At 24.7% G+C, this 22,307-nt stretch overlaps 6 protein-coding genes across 6 annotated transcripts; 3 read left to right on the forward strand and 3 right to left on the reverse strand.

Moving 5' to 3' along the window:
- Positions 1 to 1,675: 1,675 nt before the first annotated feature.
- PVVCY_0904550 (conserved Plasmodium protein, unknown function) lies at positions 1,676 to 4,708 on the forward strand (the record flags this gene model as incomplete). The annotated part of the gene is made up of 1 exon (XM_008626792.1): positions 1,676 to 4,708. The coding sequence occupies one exon, from the start codon at positions 1,676 to 1,678 to the stop codon at positions 4,706 to 4,708; it is 3,033 nt and encodes a 1,010-aa protein (XP_008625014.1).
- Positions 4,709 to 5,348: 640 nt separating this feature from the next.
- PVVCY_0904560 (conserved Plasmodium protein, unknown function) lies at positions 5,349 to 5,830 on the reverse strand (the record flags this gene model as incomplete). The annotated part of the gene is made up of 2 exons (XM_037634377.1): positions 5,349 to 5,496; positions 5,745 to 5,830. The coding sequence occupies 2 exons, from the start codon at positions 5,828 to 5,830 to the stop codon at positions 5,349 to 5,351; spliced, it is 234 nt and encodes a 77-aa protein (XP_037490478.1).
- Positions 5,831 to 6,618: 788 nt separating this feature from the next.
- On the reverse strand, positions 6,619 to 9,273 carry PVVCY_0904570 (protein farnesyltransferase subunit beta, putative; the record flags this gene model as incomplete). The annotated part of the gene is made up of 1 exon (XM_008626793.2): positions 6,619 to 9,273. One exon carries the CDS (start codon positions 9,271 to 9,273, stop codon positions 6,619 to 6,621), a length of 2,655 nt encoding a protein of 884 aa, XP_008625015.1.
- Positions 9,274 to 9,973: 700 nt separating this feature from the next.
- Positions 9,974 to 12,244, reverse strand: PVVCY_0904580 (conserved Plasmodium protein, unknown function; the record flags this gene model as incomplete). The annotated part of the gene is made up of 5 exons (XM_008626794.2): positions 9,974 to 10,045; positions 10,151 to 10,236; positions 10,383 to 10,458; positions 10,610 to 10,699; positions 10,961 to 12,244. The coding sequence occupies 5 exons, from the start codon at positions 12,242 to 12,244 to the stop codon at positions 9,974 to 9,976; spliced, it is 1,608 nt and encodes a 535-aa protein (XP_008625016.2).
- Positions 12,245 to 13,701: 1,457 nt separating this feature from the next.
- PVVCY_0904590 (mitochondrial ATP synthase delta subunit, putative) lies at positions 13,702 to 14,418 on the forward strand (the record flags this gene model as incomplete). The annotated part of the gene is made up of 3 exons (XM_008626795.1): positions 13,702 to 13,825; positions 13,936 to 14,236; positions 14,379 to 14,418. The coding sequence occupies 3 exons, from the start codon at positions 13,702 to 13,704 to the stop codon at positions 14,416 to 14,418; spliced, it is 465 nt and encodes a 154-aa protein (XP_008625017.1).
- Positions 14,419 to 15,625: 1,207 nt separating this feature from the next.
- On the forward strand, positions 15,626 to 21,543 carry PVVCY_0904600 (merozoite adhesive erythrocytic binding protein; the record flags this gene model as incomplete). The annotated part of the gene is made up of 5 exons (XM_037634378.1): positions 15,626 to 15,809; positions 15,937 to 21,033; positions 21,132 to 21,210; positions 21,341 to 21,441; positions 21,527 to 21,543. The coding sequence occupies 5 exons, from the start codon at positions 15,626 to 15,628 to the stop codon at positions 21,541 to 21,543; spliced, it is 5,478 nt and encodes a 1,825-aa protein (XP_037490479.1).
- Between the last annotated feature and the right edge of the window lie 764 nt (positions 21,544 to 22,307).

The raw sequence follows: 22,307 nt of genomic DNA on the forward strand, positions 1-22,307 counted from the left end.
TGTGCAATATGCATATATATATTGTGACACTATCATTTTTAGTTTCATTATTAACTTTTTCCACCTTTTTTGTTATTTCGAAATTTTTATGCTTAGTTACCTATATTTTTTATAATTTTTTTTGTGGGATGTTTTAAAATAGAGAATTATTGTCTATTTTAAAATGTATATAAACTAGGATGCAGAGAGAATAATACATAATATACTTCTGTTGTCTTTACATAACTCATAATAGATGAAAATTTCAATCTAATTTTTTTATTCCTTTATGTAATTTGACACGAATTACACAATTGTAACAATAAAATTTATAGTAGCAGCAATTATGCGTTTTAACATGCAAATTAAAGATTTTCTTTTTGGCTTTTTATTTCTTTAACCGAACAAAGTTAGATTATATCACTAACCAATTTTATAAATATATTATAACAAAAAAGTATTAAAATTATTTGCAAGAATTGCATTAATAAATTAAAATGTAAAACATAATAACAAAGTAAAAAAATTATATAATAATATGTATGTGATTTTTCGAAGATTCTTAAATATTATACCTTGTAAAAAAATATATTAATATATACACACATAGTTATACTTATAAAGGTTTAAAATGGATATTTTAAGGCACGAAATTAAAAAATAAGATAGAGTATGATAGAAAACAGGAATCATTCGATTATATGGTTACATTGTTATAAAAAAATATTTGCTTGTAATAATAAAATTTATTATTAATGTATAATGGAAGGATTTTATTAATTGATTCTTATTTTTTATATTACTCTTATGTTTTTGATTATTTTTTTGTATTTTAATAAAAATCCAATTTACACAAAATATTAGTTCCAATTATGTAAAATGACACATAAATGAAAACTATGAACGAAATTTCCTTTGCTTGTTTTGAAATTTTGAAGACTACACGTATCGTTACATGAAACATAGTTACTCACATTTTTATTAGTGTTCAAAGCATATATATTTTTGAATAAATATGCATTATATATATGCGTGTATATATAATCCATGTAATACCACATGAGCGATATATTTAACTGTGCTTAAATACAACTGCTATTTTTTATGTAATCAAAAAAGGCTTTTACTCAAAAATAAAGAATGAGTTTACACAATATGCAACCATAAAAACGAAAAAAATATGGATGCAAGTTTTATATACAGTTATATATTATAATTTTTTGGGTGTGATTAAACCAAATAAATATATATATTACACCAAGTGTGTACTATAATAATTTTATAAGAGCATATTATGATAATCGATACAAAAATAAAACTTAAAATAAATAAGCATATTCATGATTGTATATTCTAAAAAATTTTAATGATATTTTATGTTACAAAGTATGTATAGAGATATTTACAACTGCAACTATATGTAATTGATCGATGAATATAGCCGAAATATCATTTTATTTAAATTGATGGTGGAAAAAAAGAAGTAGCATTTATAAATATATTACAGATTGTAGCGATAATAAAAATAAATGTATTGTGTAGTGTTGATATGAGAAATAAATTGGGGTAGTTGGATATTATATAAATTAGATCATAGAAAAAAGGTTTTGTGAATAAAACTGCATTACACAAAACAGTTGATTTAATTGAAATAAATTATAAAGGAATTAATAGTATATATAATAATACTAAAGAAATGGAATGTAAAGATATAAATAATATAAATGTAAACGAATGTTTGAAGGATACAACAATAAATAAGGATGGGAAAAATATAAACACCACTTCAGATTTAAATGATAAAGGAAATGCAATAAAATTAAATAAAGAAAATTCTTCTAAGGATAGCGATATATGTGAAAGGGAAACTAATGATGCAATATATAGCGAACAAGAAGAATATGATATGAGAGAATCGACTACTGAAGAAAATGAATATAAAAGACAAAATAGGAAAAGAAATCTGAATTTCGAAAATGGTAAAGATAATAAATGTGATAATGATTCATATGAAAAATATCCTGGAACAAAATTGAAGACGAAAAAAACATGCTCTACTTTTATGAATAATAATAATGCAAGAAAACCACTTGATGCGGAAAATGAAAAAGGTATATGCGATACATATGGTGGTGACAATTTTAATGAGAAAGATGAAGAGAATAATGATAACAAAGGAAAAGACATAAAAGAAAAAAATACTACGAATACAAAGAAAAAATACGTAAGGCTTTTAAAAAATTTGGAAAATGATGTATCATACAAAATAATAGATAGTGAAAACAAAAAAAGAACTAATAGATGGGGAGAAGAATTAACTTTACAACAAAAAATAAATTTATTTATTAAAAATAAAATAGCTACAAAAACAGAATATAAATATGGGAAAAAACCAAATACATTATCTATATGTAATCAGTTTAATTTACATAATCATTTAACTATGTTAAACGACTTTAATAGATTGCATTATTACAGAGCTGCAATGAGATGGACTGGATATAATGGGACAAATGAGCTTAATGGAAATATTCTTGAGAATGAAAAAAAAAATAATGATTTAGCTTCATGTAATTCCCATAATTTAAATAAAAAAGACATAATAACCCCGATGAATAATATAAATAATTTAAATATCAAAGGGGAAGAATATTTGGATAAATATGAAAATAATGATAATGAAACAAAGAACCCTTATATTTTTTTCGAAAATAATAAAAATTGCTATGTTTATAATAAAAATATTATTGAAATTGGTACAGGGCCTTTATCTTTATTATCTATTAATGCCATTTTAAATGGAGCTAAGCATGTAGATGCTTTAGAAGTGAATAAAGATGCCTCTGAAATTGCCAAAAAATTAATAGAAGGTTATAATTTAGAAGATTATATAAGAGTTATAAATTGTTATTCTAAGGATTATACATATAGAGAAGAATCTATTAATAAAAGGATAAAAAAAAAAAAGTTTTTTCAAAACCTCTTTAAAAATAATTTAGATGAGCATAGCTGTAAAAATTTTAATTATGATTTAATAATAAGTGAAGTTATAGGAGATTTTGCTTCTCAAGAAGGAGTTGCGGATATATATTTGGATTTACATAAAAAAATATTTTCCTATAGAAAGTATCAAGAGTATTTGATCGAATGGGAAAAGCGAAATGATAATAACAGAGATGATGCATATAGTGACAATAATAGTGTGTCTATAAATGATGGATTCTGCAAAAGTGAAAAAAGAGATAATAAATATAATGCAGAAGAGGACGAAAATTTGACTTCTATAAAAAGGAATTTGATAAAAGACGAAAAAAAAATAAGTTATAAAGATTTTGCAGATGATGATAATTTATATAAATCCGAAGAATTCTATAATATGAATATCAAAAGTATTCCATATAGTGTTACAACTTATTATTGTCCTGTAAAATTTCCTTATTATGACAATATAATATATAAGAGTGTAGAACACCCAGAAAGAACAATTATTAGTCCCCAAAATAAATTATTACAATCAATTCTGTTAGAATGGTTTAATTTAACCTTGAATGATAAAGATAATGATGATAGCTTTGGAAAATTAGAATATATACATTTAGAAGAAAATTTAATTAACCAAATGATACAAAGAAGAAGTAAAATATTTGAGGTAGATAAAAATGAGCCATTTTGTGGATTTTTAATTACAATAGATGTGGAAATTAGAAAAGGGGAGCATTTTGGTACAAAATATGGTACGTGTGATAGTTGGTATACAAATATAGTTTTATTAAGTGATGAAATAAATCTTAAAAAAAAAGATTTAATAATTAGTAAAACATATACCAATTTATTAAACTATAACGAGCATTTTATTGGCAAAAAAACAATTCTAGTTTCAAGACCATCTTATACCTTTTATGGATATATTTTACGTTCAATTGAAAATGAAGATTCTGACGATTCATCAGATTGTAATAATTCGAGTTATGATAAAAATTCAAAAAATAAAAAGAATAATAAAAATAATGTGAATAATAATATATACTTGGATGATGAAACAATTTTATTACTGGATAATATTGATTTTCACAAAAACAAGTTTTCATTAAATGTGACAAGTAAAATTGATAAAACAAAAAATGGTGTGGTAAAAGAAAATAGTAATTCATTTGGTGATGAGAACAACAATTTTTCCGATAAAAATAAAGGGATATCGCTCAAAAATGAAGAAATTCAAAATCGAGTGAATTGTTCTAATGGCAATAGTCGAAATAAAGATTTTTGCAACACATTAGATAACTCTTGCACCGAAAGAGACAAATCAAACAACCCTAATGAATCTTGTACAAGTGTACAGGATGAAAATGAAACGGATCAAAATAATATGGACAAAGATAAGGGAAATGTCATGAAAAAAAATTCAAAAAGCTATATAAAAAGAAAAAAGAAGAAAGATACAAAAAAAGATGAAAATAAGCATAAAAAAAATTTCGAAAAAAGCCGAGACGAATATGAAAAAGATATATCTGATATTACTAACAATTATGACTTAAATGTTAATTTTTATTCTAAAAATTTAAAAGACAAAGTTATAGTATATAAAAATGCTAAATATAAACTCTTGTCTTTTTATAAACCGGTAATTATTGATTATGATGAGCAAGCAACTGTGATTTATAAAAAAGACGATATATATAATGGGAAAGAAAACGATGTAGATAAGTTTGTGAATAATATATATGAGTAAATTCGCCATTTAACGAAAATTATGTTATTTTATTATTTTTGAAAAAAAATAAAATTCACCGTTTTATTTATATATGCTTGGGCGTATAATGATTTGTTATTCGATTTATGTATTATATTGCTATTATGTATCTTTTTTACATTTTGATAAAAAGACATATCGCAGCACTATAAAAATAAGATTATCAAATTCATTTTATTTGAAATGTTATATAATATTTTTACCATGTCACCATATATATTTCTTAATCTATATTTAATATTTGCATTCATTTTGAATATTATACACATTATTATATTTTTTTTGATGTCAATAGTAGTCTATTGTTTTTTATGCGAACATTTTTTTGACTTTAAATGTCCATAATGTTATACAGACTTTTGAATATATACATTTTGTCACAAAAAAAAATGAAAGGCGAAAGAAAAAACGAAGGACGAAAAAATATATAATATGAGCATTAATTCTATAAATATAAAATGAAACTTCTAAAGCATAGTAATATATATATGCTTTATTAAAACTATAAAATATCCATATTAATATATTTTAAATACATTATATGTGCCCGCTTTTTGGCTTTCTTTCCTCGTAATTGATTAATTATGTTTTGGTCTTCGCATATATATAGCTGTATCTCCTATCTTTTTAATGATAAAAGAACAGTAAACATAATAAAAACCATATATGTTACAGTATGGTTGTGAAAGTTAATACAGGATTCAGCTTGGGGTGTTGCGGGGTCGGTACCTCCCATTGAAGTTCTCCACATTTTGGGGGCATCACATCTATGAAAAAAAAAATATACACACACATATATAAGCATATTTAGTTTGGTGTAATAAAACGAAATTTCTGCAGTGTAAACAGCATTTAGTATATAATTAAAAAACTAGCTAGAAAGTAATACACACTTATATGCACTCATAACACTAAGTATGGTAAAGTATTCTATGCGCGGGTTTATTTGTATAGTATATATGTAAATAGTTAATGTATTTTCCTTATATTTCTTAGTTGTTAATAAGAAACATACCTTGCTATGTGAAAGTTTGGTAACATATTTTTTTTAAATGCATTGAAGCATTTGGAGAAAAGATGGCTTCTTTGTTCCCTTTCCATTACGCGATTCGATTTAAAAATAAAAAAATAAAAGTGTAATACTTTATTTACTACTACTTAAATTACTGTTAATGTTACGACGAATATAATTTTTCTATTTGCATATTTTATATTTTAAAGGGTAATTCATCCTAAAAAATATTCATTCAAATTATAAATTTACATATACACAATTTGCATATTTTTCACCAAATTATATTAATAATCACACTGGAGAAATATGTACTATGCATAGTTAGTGATTGTCAATAAATTTTAATTAAGCTTTATTATAAAGAAAATAAGTATTAAAAAAAACGGAAAAATTTATGTGACATATATGAATTTTATTTTATATATTTTTTTTAATTAACCTTTAAGATTGTTGATGTATTTTACATAAATGCATATAACTGCCTATAATTTTTGTACGTACCCCGAAGTTATAAATTTTCAACGAATTTAATTATTAAATAAAACAGGTTGAAATTAGTAAGAAATATGTTTTTTCATAATTCCTTATTTACTGGAAATGATAATTGAAATTTTAATTGTTGATTATAATAAATTATTAAAGCTTATTTATCGGAATGGTATGTAAAAATATAATTTATCATGTATTACACAGGACACAAACTTATAACGATAAATGTTAAAACGTGTAAAAAATGAAAAATATCATATGATTACATACAACACACTATTTTTTTTTACGTAAAAAAAATTAGTGTAAATAATGTGGTATATATGTGGAATATTTTCACAAATATGCATACATATACAACATTTTAAATTTGCGAATGTAAGTATTAATGAACAAGATTTTTCAAATAGAAATATGCCCCTTTTCCAACTTTATGATTAATCTTATTTTCATTTAGTGGAAAATCAGGGGAAAAGTAGTTATAACTTTTATAAACCTTTTGAACAGTTATATTGTATAAAATGTGTATTTTGTTTAACTTATTTATATTTTCGACGTTGTATGTATCTTCAAAATATTGCTTATGTGCTAATAAATAATTTTCTACTAACGTTAGCCCACTTAAAGCATAGCATGTGTGATAATAATCAACTTTTTCCTTTGGTTTATCTTTCATTCCCCCCTTATTACTTTGAGAGCAGAGGAGGAGATATAACTTTAGATAATTCATATTGAATAATATGTTTGTGTTTTCCTTCAAATTATTAATTTCAAAAGCTTTAAATTCGTCTGATTTGGGATAATTACCATTATCAATAGTCTTGGCATTTTTATTAATCGATTTTTGTTTGGTTTCACTTTGCTTGAATAATTTTTTTAGTGTATATATCTCATTTATTATAAAGAAGATAGACCCTATCCAAAATGAATAGCATGCATCAACTAGCTTATTTGTTCTTCCTGTAAATGCACCTTCTAAATTCCCTTGTCTATTAATTACCCATAACATTAATTTATTTAAATTTACTTTTTTAATTTTTCCTAATATGCATAAAGTAGCTAAAGCACAATATGTATATCCACCATGACTTTCTTGAAATTTTTCACTTGTAAATCCTCCTTCATAGTTTTGGCATGATAAAATATATTTTGCAACATTTTTTTTAATACTTTTAGTTAATATATGGCACATAGAACATACTGCTATAGCGCAGTATGTTCCCCTCATATCTATTTCTCCATCTTTGTGTAATCTGAAAGATCCATCTTTGCATTTCAACTGAAGAATATAAGAATGTAATTTTTTTTTATCAATAAAACCTAAAAAATCGTTTTCATTATCATTCAAATATATAAACACACATATTGCGGCATAAGTAGTTGTTATATGTGTATACTGATTTAGCCCTCCGCCAAAGCCATCATTTTTATTTTTAATTTTATTTAAATAATAAAAAACATTTTTTTTTATAGTACTAAATGTGTCTTTACATAGCTTTTGCTCGATTTCAAAATCGTTATATAAAATATAAATAGTATGTATGCACCAATAAAAAATCCACGGTTTGGATGCTTCCAAAAAACTTAAGCTTAAGTTTTTTAAAAAATATATATCAGTACAAATTTTGAAATGCCTTTCTTTTTCTAATTGTAAATTTAATATAAAAATAAATTTATTGAGTAAAACAGAAGATTTATTTAATTGAAATTCGTAATTTTCAATTGTGAATGAATTTTCGTTTATCTTAATGTTTTTTAATTTTAAAATGTCACTATTTTTAACATCTATATGGTTTTCAGATTTGTTTAGCATATCATTTATCAATACTTCTGCGTTTATTTTTTCATTTTCACATATTAGAAGGGGCATACAATTAAGAAAATTTTTATCACATAAATCTTTTGTATGGTTAGTAGCGATAGAGGGTTTTCGATCACTCATTTCAGTGGTAATGCCTATTGATTTCTCTTCTAAATTTTTAGTATGAAATAATAGTTTATTTTGAGGTTGACTCTCAAGAGTATGGGAATTTTCGTCCATTTTTATTGTTTGTGCATTACAAATATCAGAATTTTGAGGATTTATATCATTATCTTTCTTTTCATTGGCATTATTAAACTTTAAATGATTATCGATGGAAGGAAATTTGCTCCCATCCTTTTTCAAATGTCCATTATTCTCACATTTACAATGTTGAATGTAGGAGTATATCTTATCAAATGTATAATAACCCTTTGAAAAAAAAGATCTTATATCTTCAATATTTTTAACGTGATCAAAAATAAAGAATAATATTATGTCTGATATTTCAATTTTATTATTGTTTAAAAGCATATCAATAACTGTTGTAGAAAAGGATTTGTAATATATACTCAGAATTTCTTTTTGAGTTTTTTTTGTATCCTTTATAGATTTAGTGTTTCTATCACAATTTAAGTGATAATTGAAAAGTACATCAGATAGATCATCATTATTTTCTGAGAAAACGGATTTAATATGTTGATTTTGTTCATTTTCTCCACTCGAATTTTTAAGATTAAGTGTTTCAATTATGCTTAAATTTGGATCCCATTTTATGTCAGTATTTATATTATTATTAATCGTATTTTCTTTACTAATTATATTTATATGATTTTTTGTGTCTTCAAAATTATCGAGTTCATGTTCCGTGTCATTTTCATTATGATAAACTTCTTTTTGATTTATATTGTTTGTATTAAAGTTGAAGAAGTCTGATAGCTCTTTTTCTTTCTCTTCAGAATATAAAAAAACATCACTCGATGCTTCGGATGAACTTGAGGATATATTTATGTCAATATTATTATTCAGATCATGTGTATAATAGTCACTGTTTACATCAAATATATAATTAAATAATAGTTTCAAAATATTATCTATATAATTATAAAATTTATCATCTTCAAAATCTGGAGAATAATTATCTTTGTTCTTTTCACATATAATTAATTCATATAACAACTTTATGAGGTATATTTTTTTATTATATCTTAGACTGTATGTGTCATTCTGATTTTCCATTTTTAATTTTTTTTTGGATGGTAATATTTTATTTGTACTAAATTGTTCTCATTTAAAATACTCTTAAAATATTTTTAATATTAAATACTTACTAAAGAAGAATATAGAAAGTTTGATGGCGAAGTATGTAGTGTAAATTGCGCATATTCTTTATGAGTATTTTATTATATTGATATATAAGTATACTTTAAGAAGGTTTGGATGTTTTTTTCTTTGTAAGGTGTTAATATTTTTATGTTTAAATTGTTTACGAAAGTTTTAATTGTGAACATATTAATAATCTATGGAAAAAATTATGTATAGGTATATCCAAATGTAGCATTTACAATTATTTGGAGTACGAATTATAGATAAATTTTGTAAAAAAAATATTAAAAGTTGTAAAAAAAAAGTGGAAGCAAATATGGAAAATATAAAATGAATTTTTAAGAATTTAAACAAAAAAATAATTTACAAAATATGATATTATTTGTAAATAAGTATATTTTCACGAAAAAAATTATTTAAAAATTAAGAATACAATATAACATAGATATAGAATATGGAATTAAAAAAATGCATATAGTGTAAACAAAAAAAAATTGATTTATAATTTTTTACAAGGGAATTGAAACACAAAAACAGAAATACGCATAATTTTAAAACGTCGTTTATATTAAAATATAAATAAATGAGGTAAATGCTTCTCTTAAAAAATTGTTTAAAGAAAATTTGTTAGTACAAAAAAGGTTCCTTTTGAAATGAATTTGGAAACTTTGGCATTTTCATTAACCTATATAAATAATGGACATGAATGTGTATATATACATATATATTTATATAGGTGTGCATTACATAGTATCAAATTTGAATTGATGTTTTTAGTTTTTGAATTTACATTAAGGTAATATTTTATAATATCGTTATTATTTGTGCATAATATCGCATTATTTTGCATAGCTAGTCCAATAAGAATATCAACATCTAAAGATAAAATAAAGTTATAATGAAAGGGTGGTTATGTAACTTTATGCATAACAAATAGGGGGTCACTTTCTTTTAAAGAAATATTAAATGTGGAAATGTGTAATATTTATATTTTTTTCTAGGTTCAATATATATGTAATTACCTTTTTCATCCATTGTTAGCATCATTAAATTAACCTTTTTATCACCAACTTTTAGCAACCCGTCCTTTTTTAATTCCTAAATATAATACAAAAAAGGTAAAAAATGTGGAAATTTCATAATACAAAGTGGGATCCTTTTAAAAATTTTACACCTATATGGAATTCTATATAAATTTTCAAATGTGCATAAGTATAGAGATTTTTAATTATTTTAATGTCGATATTACATTGAAAATGTATAATTGAAATTCTACTTCTTCAGTAATGTTATCTTCACAAAACGGTATGTCATAGTACCACCAGTGGGGAATATATATCTGAAGCAGGAAAACAAATTAAAATTTTGAGATTTATAGCATGCATTATACTAAATATGGATATTCAATAATTGCAAAATTAGTGGAATATTTTTATCAATGTGGGTTTGTGCATGTAGATACACTTATTTTAAGCGTATCTAGCAAAATGGTTTAAGTAGTATTATATATAAACATGCTTATTTGTTAGGCATTTATACGCATGCATAGTGTGATATTTCACATTATTTTATTATATTTATTAATTATTTTTTTAATTACTATTGGTCTTATTTTCTTCTGCAATAAGGACGTAACGGCATATATTAGCTTGAAAATAGATAATTCTGTTTTATATTGAATTAGATAAGAATATTGATCATTTCGCAAAGTATCGAAATTAAAATTTTTATCATCTATGTATCCATCCATTCCTGAACAAATATTTAGCGCATCTAAAACAACATATTCTTTTAATGAGTTATAATCATTTAGATAAGTCCTCCAATTAATGACTGTATGATATTTACTTTTGTCTATTATGAATTTTTTTTTAATATTACTTTTTTTTTGTGTTTGATTTTGTATATAATTAGAGTTATTTTTAGATTTGTTTTTATTTTTGATTTGAATATATTCTGGTTCTTGTAAATTATTATATGTTTTATTGAATGAAAATGTTTGGTTATCAGAATTATTATGTCTATTTGAATTTTTATAAAAATACATAATTTCAAGAGAATATCTTAAAAGGATAATATCATATCCTTTTTCCACACCCAATTCATTAATATGGGATTGTTGATTAGCTTGATTTGTAAATTGGTTTACTGAAGAATTTGAGCCGTTCGTAATATGAAACATATCATTTTCATTGTTGGGATGAATTAAAAATAGAATTGAAAAATAACGTGAATCAAAAATATCGTTAATATACATCATACTTTTAATATTGTGTTTTTTTATAAAATTAATAATATTTTTTTCTCTTTGATCTAATTTATTATCCATAATGAATTCATTTTTATTTACTGTTATTTTTTCTATATATTTAAACAAGCTATTGTTAAAATTTAATTTGAATTCGTTTCCATTGGTATTGTTTACATTATTTGAGGATGATTGATTTGTTAGTAGTACATTACGTTTATTATACTTGTGTATATTGTTAATTATAGTATTACTATTGAGTAAATAATAAGAGTAATTCAAAATATAATTTTGAAAATAATCTAACATTAGCTTAATATTTTCAAAATAATAAAACCATGTATAATGATGCATACTATTTTTAATATTTTCATTAACTGTTAACTTTTCAAAGATAAAATATTCGTTTTTATTTTCTTCTTCAATAGAGCATACTTTAGGGGCATTATTATGATTTGTTCCATGATGTCCTTTATTTGAATTTTTATCTTTTCTATGTTCTCCTGAATTGTTTGTTGAATTTTGATTTTCCTTTTTTCCCGCTTTGTCTATTCCATTATGATTGTTTCCTCTAATTGTGCTTCCTTTATCAAACTTTTGTTGTACAACTTTACCAATGGTTTTTCTCTTTGCCATTTCGAAATATATATGATTAAGGATGATTTATTATTACTGTTGTTGTGTTGGTGTTTGTTTTAATTTATATTTTATATATTGTTTCCAATTATTATAAGATTGAAAATACATTATTGGCCCGCACACACATATATGTATTTTTATTTAGTGTTTATATTTTTTGTATAATTCTCTGTGAAATACTCCTTATTAACATATTGAAGAGTCGAAGATAAAGGCATCTTTACATTGAAAAAAATTTGCGCGATAATATTTATATTATAAAATATAGCAGTGTTGTAATAATTTTTAATAAGATTAAAAAAAATAGTAACAAATTTAATTGGCACCATGAGAGAGAACTATATACACAATTCGTTCGCATGAAACGAAAGTATATATATTCACACAGATGGTTGTAAATATGAAAAGGATAGAGAAAGAAAGGTCTTATAAGTTCAAATTATAACGTATTTCTAATTACGAACATTAATTTGTGGGTACTATAAAACTTTAATACAAGTCGTTATATATATTGCATATGTTTGGAGGGGGAATTTTACATTTATAAAATATTAATTTTTTCCGTATTTTCATTTTTGTGTAATTCTCTTTACAAAACATATAATTATTATATATATATTTGTATTGTGGCGAAAATATTAACTTGTTTTGGTACAGTATATTGAGTCTTTCTTTGTTTAAAATGGATATATTACAATTATATAAAATTAAAAAAAAACTTTTTTAATAGTATATATTTATATGCCAATTGTATTTTTTTGTTTTTTCTTTTATTATACAAATATAAAAATAAATATGTATATTATCTCTAATGTTGGCTGTTGAAAAAAGTACAGCAACATAGTCAAAGGTTTTCATTATTAACTTAATGTAAAATATACTGTGAAATTTTAATGCAAAAAATAATTTTAATTAAAATAAAACTGTAATACGAGTGTTATGCGATTAAGCAACGTTATTTTCCTCTTAATCTGATCGATATTATTTCATAAATGAAGCGGAATATTATACAGTAGTCAAAATAAAAAATAAAATGTGCATGAAGAATTTTCAACAAATTGTTATTGTTATTCTTTTTTCGAAAAAAATTATAAAATTAGCATGTATCTTTTTTATTTTTTATTGCTTTTATAACCTTCATATATTTTCAAACTAGCAAAAATATTAAAAGTGTTATGTTTTGAATTCATTATAGGGAAGTGCTTATGTATGACAATTTTTTCTTTGTTAAAATGCGATTAACATAAATAAGGAACAAGTAAAGGGAAAGCAAATATATAACAGAAATAAAATCAAAGTTCGAATTAAAAATATAAGTAAACACAATAAGAAAAGGCAAAAGAAATAAAATATATAACAAGAAAACGATAGAACAGTAAGGGAAATATGTATATTTAAGATTAAACTGAAGGACGAAATATTAACACATTTAACGAAACGTGAAAATACAGAAAATGTTGAACAGGGTCCAAAAACTTTTTTTTAGTACTGCAAAAAATAGCAATTTGTATTTAACTATATCTTCGTCAAGCGAATCTATATTTAGAAACCAAGTCATCAAGAGGGCTTCAGTCCCCGGTTAGTTAATAAACATGTGAAAAGTTATAAATGAAAGTCTTATTAAAAAATGAGAATAGCCAAAAAATAATTTGCAAAAAAAATATTTCTCACTTTTTTCCATTTTTTAGGAATTGAAGGATATTTCACTATAACAAATAACCACAGTCCTTTAGTTACGTTATTAAGAAATGGAGTAATTACTGTCGAGTTTGATGAAAAGGAAAAAAAACAATTTTTTATTTCTGATGGAATATTTATATATAAAAAAAGTAATGACAATAGCAACAATAATAATGCTGAAATTGTAGGTATCGAAATTGTTCCATTAGAATACCTAGACAAAAACAAAACCGTTAAGGTCTTACAACAAATGTGCGCAATAAATGACACAACTGATGATAAATGGAGAAAAATCAAAACTATGATGGGGTTAGGCATCTATATATATATGTGTGTGTGTGCGTTATGCCTGTTATAAATTAAGTTTAAATTATTATTTTTATGTGTATATGAGCCAATAATTGTAAAACCATAATTAATATATATATTTTTTTTTTTAATTTTTTTATAGGAAGGAGTTATGCTCCTCAATTATTCGAAACGCACCATGAAATAAATCCCAACAATGCAAAAAAAAAATATATATAACAATCAAAAATGTTTGCATGAGCATTTTGTATATATACTTTTAAAAAAATTATGCTAAAATAATTGTGTGTTATTTATTTTGTAGAGCCAAGACCTTTAAATGAAAAATGAAATCACACATTTTATGCATGTACATATATTTATTATAATGATAATATATTTACTTGCCCATATTTTTGCATCATGTTCTCATTATAACATGAAAAGAACAGCATGCATAAAATTCCATGTTTTTTTTAATCTTGTTTATGTTACCATTTATTTATTATTATATTATTTTTAACATATTAATAAATGCAAGTTATTTTTATAAAAATGTAAAACATTTGAATTAAGAACCATATAAAAAAAAATAGAACAAGTTAAAAAAAATATATAATATTATTATGCATGCATTATTATAAGAAAGGATCTATATGAGTAGTTTCCTTTAGTTTTGATACACAAAAAAAGACATCATAAATAAAATATTTATAGTAATTATTTTTTATAGAAATAACTTAATATTTAAATGGTGTACGTATATTTTATTATTATTTATTTTTTTTAATTATTTTTAAAGATGAATCGCTATATATTTTAAATGATTAAAATATTTTATATACATAATTTGTTATTATTAGCTTCATGTTGTATTTTAAAAAATATTTTTACAGTTTATAGCATATACAAAATTTAATATTTACTTATGTTTTGTGTCTTTTTTCTTTTAAGGCATTATTTAAATATGTGTTGCTAATATAAGAATATTTCTATATTCAGAATATGCTGAAATTTTTTTAATTTTTGCTTTATTACAGATGTATATAGATGTATTTAGTCGTACACATATGTAGCCACATGCATGATAGCAGTCATTTATTGTACAGTTTAATATATTGTAATACTACTCCCCCTTTTGTTTTCGAATTTTAAATAACTATATTTGAAAGTGTTTTTTGAAGGGTGTTTAGTGAAATGCATTATTAAAATGAATTGTTTTTGTATTATTTAGGGTATACCGATGCTTTAAATTTAATTTTTTTTGCAAGTTTGGTTCATTTATTCTGCATCATTGTATATTATATGCATATTTTTTAATTGATAAATACAAAGGATCAATTGAATTTATTTGTAGGTATATACTATATACATATATAAATATTTTTAATTATTATAATAATGTAAAGTATGAAGTCATATTATAACATTTTTGTATTTTGTATTTTTATATCCTTATGGATTCCTTCTATGCGGGCCATAGATAACCCACAAGAAGATTTTATGGACAGGTTTAATATCCTAAATAACCATGTAAACATAAAATGGACGAACTCTGGATCACTAGGAAAAGGAAATTTTAAATTTGAAATTTGTAAGATAGAAAAGAAATTCACATCAAAAAAATTCATTTCATTTGTATGTAAATTATCTAAATCTGTTTTTTTTTCTACACTTGAATTATCCTTTAATATTATTTTCACCCATTTACGTTATATTAGATGATGAAGACAATATAAATTCTAAATTAAATACTTTAGAAAACGCACAGATGTGTCCAAATAATGAAAAAGGAACCATATATAGAGGAAGTTGCCCAAATTACGGAAAAACGTTTTCGATGAATTTGGATCAAAATGAATATAATGAAGATTTCTTAAATGAAATTCATTTGGGTTTATTAAATAAGAAATTGTCGGTTGATTTGGAAATCCCAATTAATATGAGTGGGCTAGCTATGTACCAAGGTTTGTTTGCAAGTTGCCCTTATGATAAAAATCATGCTGATGATATAAAAAATGAAAAAGAGTATGATATGTGTTTTAATAAATTTTATAACAAACAACAGAATATATCTACAAGAATTAAAAAATACCCGTTAATAAGTAGCTATACATATTTTGGATCACATGGATTAGGGGGTCGATTAGGTTCTAATACTGAATATCCTTTACATATTTATAATCCAATTGAGAATTATAGAACAAAAAAAATGAGGTATCCTAAATTAGTCGAAACTTTGGACGATTGCTCGATATATTCTCACTGTATCGGGCCATGTTTTAATAAAGACTTTGATAACAAATGCTTTCGTGATTTACCTGTGGTTTTTAATCACAAAACAAAGGAGTGTATAATAATGGGAACTCATGAAGAAAAAAAAACAAAAAATTGCAACTCGGACAATTCTAGAAATAACAATAGATGTTTTTCATCTATAAAAAAAGAAAAGGGAAAGGATTGGACATATGCATCTTCTTTTTTGCGTCCAGATTATGAAGCAAAATGCCCACCAAGATACCCACTAAATAATAGTGAATTTGGTTACTTTAATTATAATACCGGAGAATGTGTGTCACCTACAAAATCACACAATAATAGTTTGGTTAGATTTAATGAATGTATTGAGAAATTGTTTAATTTTAATTATGCGAATGAGGACCCAGACCAAAAAGTGAGCAATTATTTATGGGGAGTTTGGACATTAGAAAATAAACAAAATAAACTAAATTCAATGAATGATTTGGGAGTTTGCACGTTATTAAAAGAAAGACCAACATGTGTTTCAAAAAAACAAAATCATTACTCCTTTACTAATTTAACAGCAAATTATTTTGATAGGAATCAAAATATTGAATATCCAAATATCGAAAATGCCAAAATAGGGAAAAATCAAAATTATGAATTGAGTGGGAATATAAAATATAATGATAAAGAGCTTAAAATTTTCGATATAAGCAAGGGAAAGGAAATAAATGGGAATGATATTAGTGAAATAAAAGAAAATAGTAAACTCCAAACTAATAAACGCAACGAAGCGAAAAAGACAAAATATGGATTATATAATTATCCGATTACCCCAATATCATATCTTCAAATACATCATAAAAGCGAATTAAAAAAAAATTATAATATGCATTTTGAAAAAGCGTTCACGCCTTTTCATAATACGAATGGTTCAATCCGTTATGAAGGGAATAATAGATTTAGCACTGACACAAATAACAAAAGAGGAGATGCATATAGAACTCAGTATATAGATTTAAATAGTAATAATAATTACAAAAAACCAGAAAATAAACCTAACCCTCAAGCTGAATATATGCAAAGGTTTGATATTGAAAAAAATCATATATATATTGATTGGAAGGAAGATGGTAAATATGGAAACGATAAATTAAAATATGATATAATATCACATAAAACTGCGGATACTATTCAATCATTATTAATTACCGACAAAGATGATATATGTCCTAATCATTATTCTCCTGGAAGGGCACAAGGAAGTTGTCCTAATTATGGTAAATCTCTTATTGTTAAATCGCATGAAATTAGTGATGAAGAGGCATATTTGAATTTAAATTTTTTAAATGAAATACATACTGGATACCTTAACAAATATATGAAATGTAATGTTGAACTTCCATATAATAAAAGTGGATTAGCTATGCATAATGGTGATTTAACTATGTGCCCCAGCTCTATGAATGAAGAAAATTTGTATAAAACAAAGAGTGATTATAATTATGGTATGTGCAAAAGTACTGTACTTAAAGAAAGGGTATATATGAAAAGGTTTGATCGTAGAACTAAAAAATGGTTATATTTTGGTCTTTCTGGTTTAGGAGGGCGATTGGGATCTAATCTTTCAAAAAAAAATTCGTTTAAATCATATCAAAATAACATAACATTGCCAATGTATAATCCGTCATTAATAAATAATTTACTTGATTGCTCATTATATAGTTATTGTTTAGGCCCATGCCTGGAAAATGCATATAATAATAAATGTTTCCGTAATTTGCCAGCATATTTTAATCATGAAACAAATGAATGTATAATATTAGGAACCCATGAGCAAGAAAGAGTTGATGATTGTAGAATGAATAAAAATGATACAAATAAGCCTAATTGCCAGGAAGTTAGAAAAACTCCATTATTAAAAGATTGGACATATGTCACATCATTTATTAGGCCAGACTATGAAGAGAAATGCCCACCAAGATATCCTCTCAAATTTAAAAGTTTTGGGAAATATGATGAAGCAACAGGAAAGTGCAAAAGTCTTATAAATAAAGATTATATCATTAATATCCAATGGTTTGCTCCTTGTTTAGAATATATGTTCATAATTTCTCCTAATATTTCACCTGAAAGCGAAAAAAGAAGGCATTGGGGTGTTTGGGTTGCAGACGAACCTGTTAATTCGAATAATTTGCATAATGCTAAAGGAAAATGTTATTATATAACTGAAAAACCTGATTGTGTTATTGATAAAGTAAATCATTTCTCATTTACTTCCCTCACAACAAATGGTATTGATTTTAATCAAAATATTAATCTCGAAAAACTTGATGAATTAGTGATAAATAATGACCAAGTATCTTCACATAATAGATCAAAATATAATAAGCCTATTGAAAATTCTGAATCTACTATTGTAAGAAGTCATAAGAATTTTCCTGAGAATGCTAGTAACTTAAAAACTAACGGTCATACCCAAAATAGAATGAGGGGAGAATTTGCAAAGGAAAGTGATTCTACAAGAAGTACCGATGAATCAAGAATGTCTGAACTGATAAAGAAACGTGAAGAAGATGCAAAGAATGATGAAATAATAAGGAAATTTGAAGAAGCACGAATAGCTGCGATGATAAAGAAGCGTGAAAGGGCTCCAAAGAATGATCAGATAATAAAGAAAATTGAAGAAGCTAGAAAGAATTCTGAGGCTAGTAAAGCTGAAGAAGAACGAAAAAGAGTTGAGGAAGCTAAGAAAGCAGAAGAGGAAAGAAAAAGAGTTGAGGAAGCTAAGAAAGCAGAAGAGGAAAGAAAAAGGGTTGAAGCTACAAAGAAAGCAGAAGAGAAAAAAAAAAAAGCAGAAGAGAGGAAAAAAAAAATAGAAGAGAGAAAAAAAAAAGCTGAAGAGAGGAAAAAAAAAGCTGAAGCTGCAAAGAACGATGAGATAATAAAGAAAATTGAAGAAGCTAGAAAGAAGGCAGAAGAGGAAAGAAAAAGAGATGAAGAAGCTAAGAAAGCAGAAGAGGAAAAGAAAAGAGTGGAAGCTGAAAAGAAAGCAGAAGAGGAAAGGAAAAGAGTGGAAGCTGAAAAGAAAGCAGAAGAAGAAAGGAAAAGAGTTGAAGCTGCAAAGAAGGCAGAGGAAGAACGAAAAAGAGTGGAAGCTGAAAAGAAAGCAGAAGAAGAAAGGAAAAGAGTTGAGGAAGCTAAGAAGGTAGAAGAGGAAAGAAAAAGGGTTGAAGCTGAAAAGAAGGTAGAAGAAGAACGAAAAAGAGTTGAAGCTGAAAAGAAAATAGAAGAAGAACGGAAAAGACGTGAAGAAGCTAAAAAAGTAGAAGAGGAAAGGAAAAGAGTTGAAGCGGAAAAGAAGGCAGAAGAAGAACGAAAAAGAGTTGAAGTTGCAAAGAAAATAGAAGAAGAAAGAAAAAGGATTGAAGCTGAAAAGAAGGTAGAAGAAGAACGGAAAAGAGTTGAAGCTGCAAAGAAGGCAGAGGAAGAACGAAAAAGAGTTGAGGAAGCTAAGAAGGCAGAAGAAGAAAGGAAAAGAGTTGAAGCTGCAAAGAAGGCAGAAGAAGAACGAAAAAGAGTTGAAGAAGCTAAGAAAGCAGAAGAAGAAAGGAAAAGAGTTGAGGAAGCTAAGAAGGTAGAAGAGGAAAGAAAAAGGGTTGAAGCTGAAAAGAAGGTAGAAGAAGAACGAAAAAGAGTGGAAGCTGAAAAGAAAGCAGAAGAAGAAAGGAAAAGAGTTGAGGAAGCTAAGAAGGTAGAAGAGGAAAGAAAAAGGGTTGAAGCTGAAAAGAAGGTAGAAGAAGAACGAAAAAGAGTTGAAGCTGAAAAGAAAGCAGAAGAGGAAAGAAAAAGAGTTGAAGAAGCTAAGAAAGCAGAAGAAGAAAGGAAAAGAGTTGAAGAAGCTAAGAAAGCAGAAGAAGAACGAAAAAGAGTTGAAGCTGAAAAGAAAGCAGAAGAGGAAAGAAAAAGAGTTGAAGAAGCTAAGAAAGCAGAAGAAGAAAGGAAAAGAGTTGAAGAAGCTAAGAAAGCAGAAGAAGAACGAAAAAGAGTTGAAGCTGAAAAGAAGGCAGAAGAGGAAAGAAAAAGAGTTGAAGCTGAAAAGAAAGCAGAAGAAGAAAGGAAAAGAGTTGAAGCTGCAAAGAAGGCAGAAGAAGAACGAAAAAGAGTGGAAGCTGCAAAGAAAACAGAGGACGAGCGAAAAAAAGACAGCAATCTTGCTGAAATAAAAATTTCGAATAACAATCATGAAACGCGCCATATTGATGATAATAGTTTTAAAAAATTAGATGAATCAGAATATAAATCAAGAAATGTTAATAACACACGGAATAAAATCATAAACCTGGCAAAGGAAAATATGTGTATTAACGATATTTCATCAAAATATTGTGACTATATGAAAGACAAAATATCATCTGGAAGTTGCTCGAATAATGAAAGGAAACAATTATGCTGTTCAATATCAGATTATTGCTTAAACTATTTTGATTATAATTCAAATAAATATTATGATTGCACAAAGAATGAATTTTCAGATCCTTCATATAAATGCTTTAATAACGAGGAATATTCAAGTATGTAAAAATCATAAATAAAGAATTGTATATTATATGTCAAATTAATTCCATATTAAAATGCTATAATATCCTTTTTAAGTTACTTTCTTTTATAGAAACGGTTTATTTTGCTGGGGCGGGAATAATAATGTCGATCCTGTTTGCCATATGTTTCAAAATTATAGGAAAAAATTGGTAAGAACAAACCACAAAATATTATATATGTATTATGTTTATCTCTTTTAAAACTTTCAAATAAAATTTGTAATAATAATTTGAGATACTAATCCTGTATATTTTAAAACATGCATTATTATTTTTATAGGTTTAAGGAAGTTGCTTTTGATGAAATTGTTGAAGATTATGATAAAGTCTATACGTTAGCTATGATATGTAATAATATTTCAAAAAATGATTTAATAACTTGTTACCTTTTTATATTTAAAATTTATTCAATTAAATGCTACGTGTTGAAAAATATATGTATATACTTTTTTTCATACCTTTTTAGCTAACGAACAAATATAAGGATTGGCCATCTATATTCCCCAATTAGACAGATGAAAAAGGCGTATTATATATTTTAGCATAATAAATATAAGAATACGCAAGTTTATACAACACAATGTATACAAACATATATATTTATGTCTATTCAAAGGAATATATATATACATATTCTAAATGTATTATAAAATATTATGAAATTTTAAATTAAATATAAAATGCTATATTATTAATAATATAATTGTGTGTAGCTATAAGCTGTTTAAGTTGTGATGTTTTATATTTAGCATAATTGCTATAATGATTTTTTATTCTATTAATTTTTTATTTTAACTTCAATAACTTATGTTTAGTTATATGAAAATTATAAATATTTTTTACTTTAAGTAAATGTTATTAATAGAAAGGAGACTATTAATAAAATACGCAATGTCAGCGATAGAAAAACGAAAAATGAAAAAATGGTGTAATATTTCTTTAATATATATTTTGATACCGAATACAAAAATGAATTTAAAATCGTCTATATGTGTCAAACGTTTTTAGCTATGCTAATTTGTATTATTACTTTTATTATATTTTTTTAATGTATTAATTTTAATTAATAATTTATGTTATATATGTATAAAAATACAGAAACATATAATATATGATTAGATAAAACTTTAAAAAAAAATGAAGGCGAAGAAAAATTAAAAATATACAAAAATACATATATGTTTATACCTTTTATATATTTTCATGTATCTATACGAAAAAAATATATACACAATAACAATAACGAT

The sequence above is a fragment of the Plasmodium vinckei genome (assembly GCF_900681995.1).
Source record: "Plasmodium vinckei vinckei genome assembly, chromosome: PVVCY_09".
NCBI classification, from domain to species: domain Eukaryota; phylum Apicomplexa; class Aconoidasida; order Haemosporida; family Plasmodiidae; genus Plasmodium; species Plasmodium vinckei.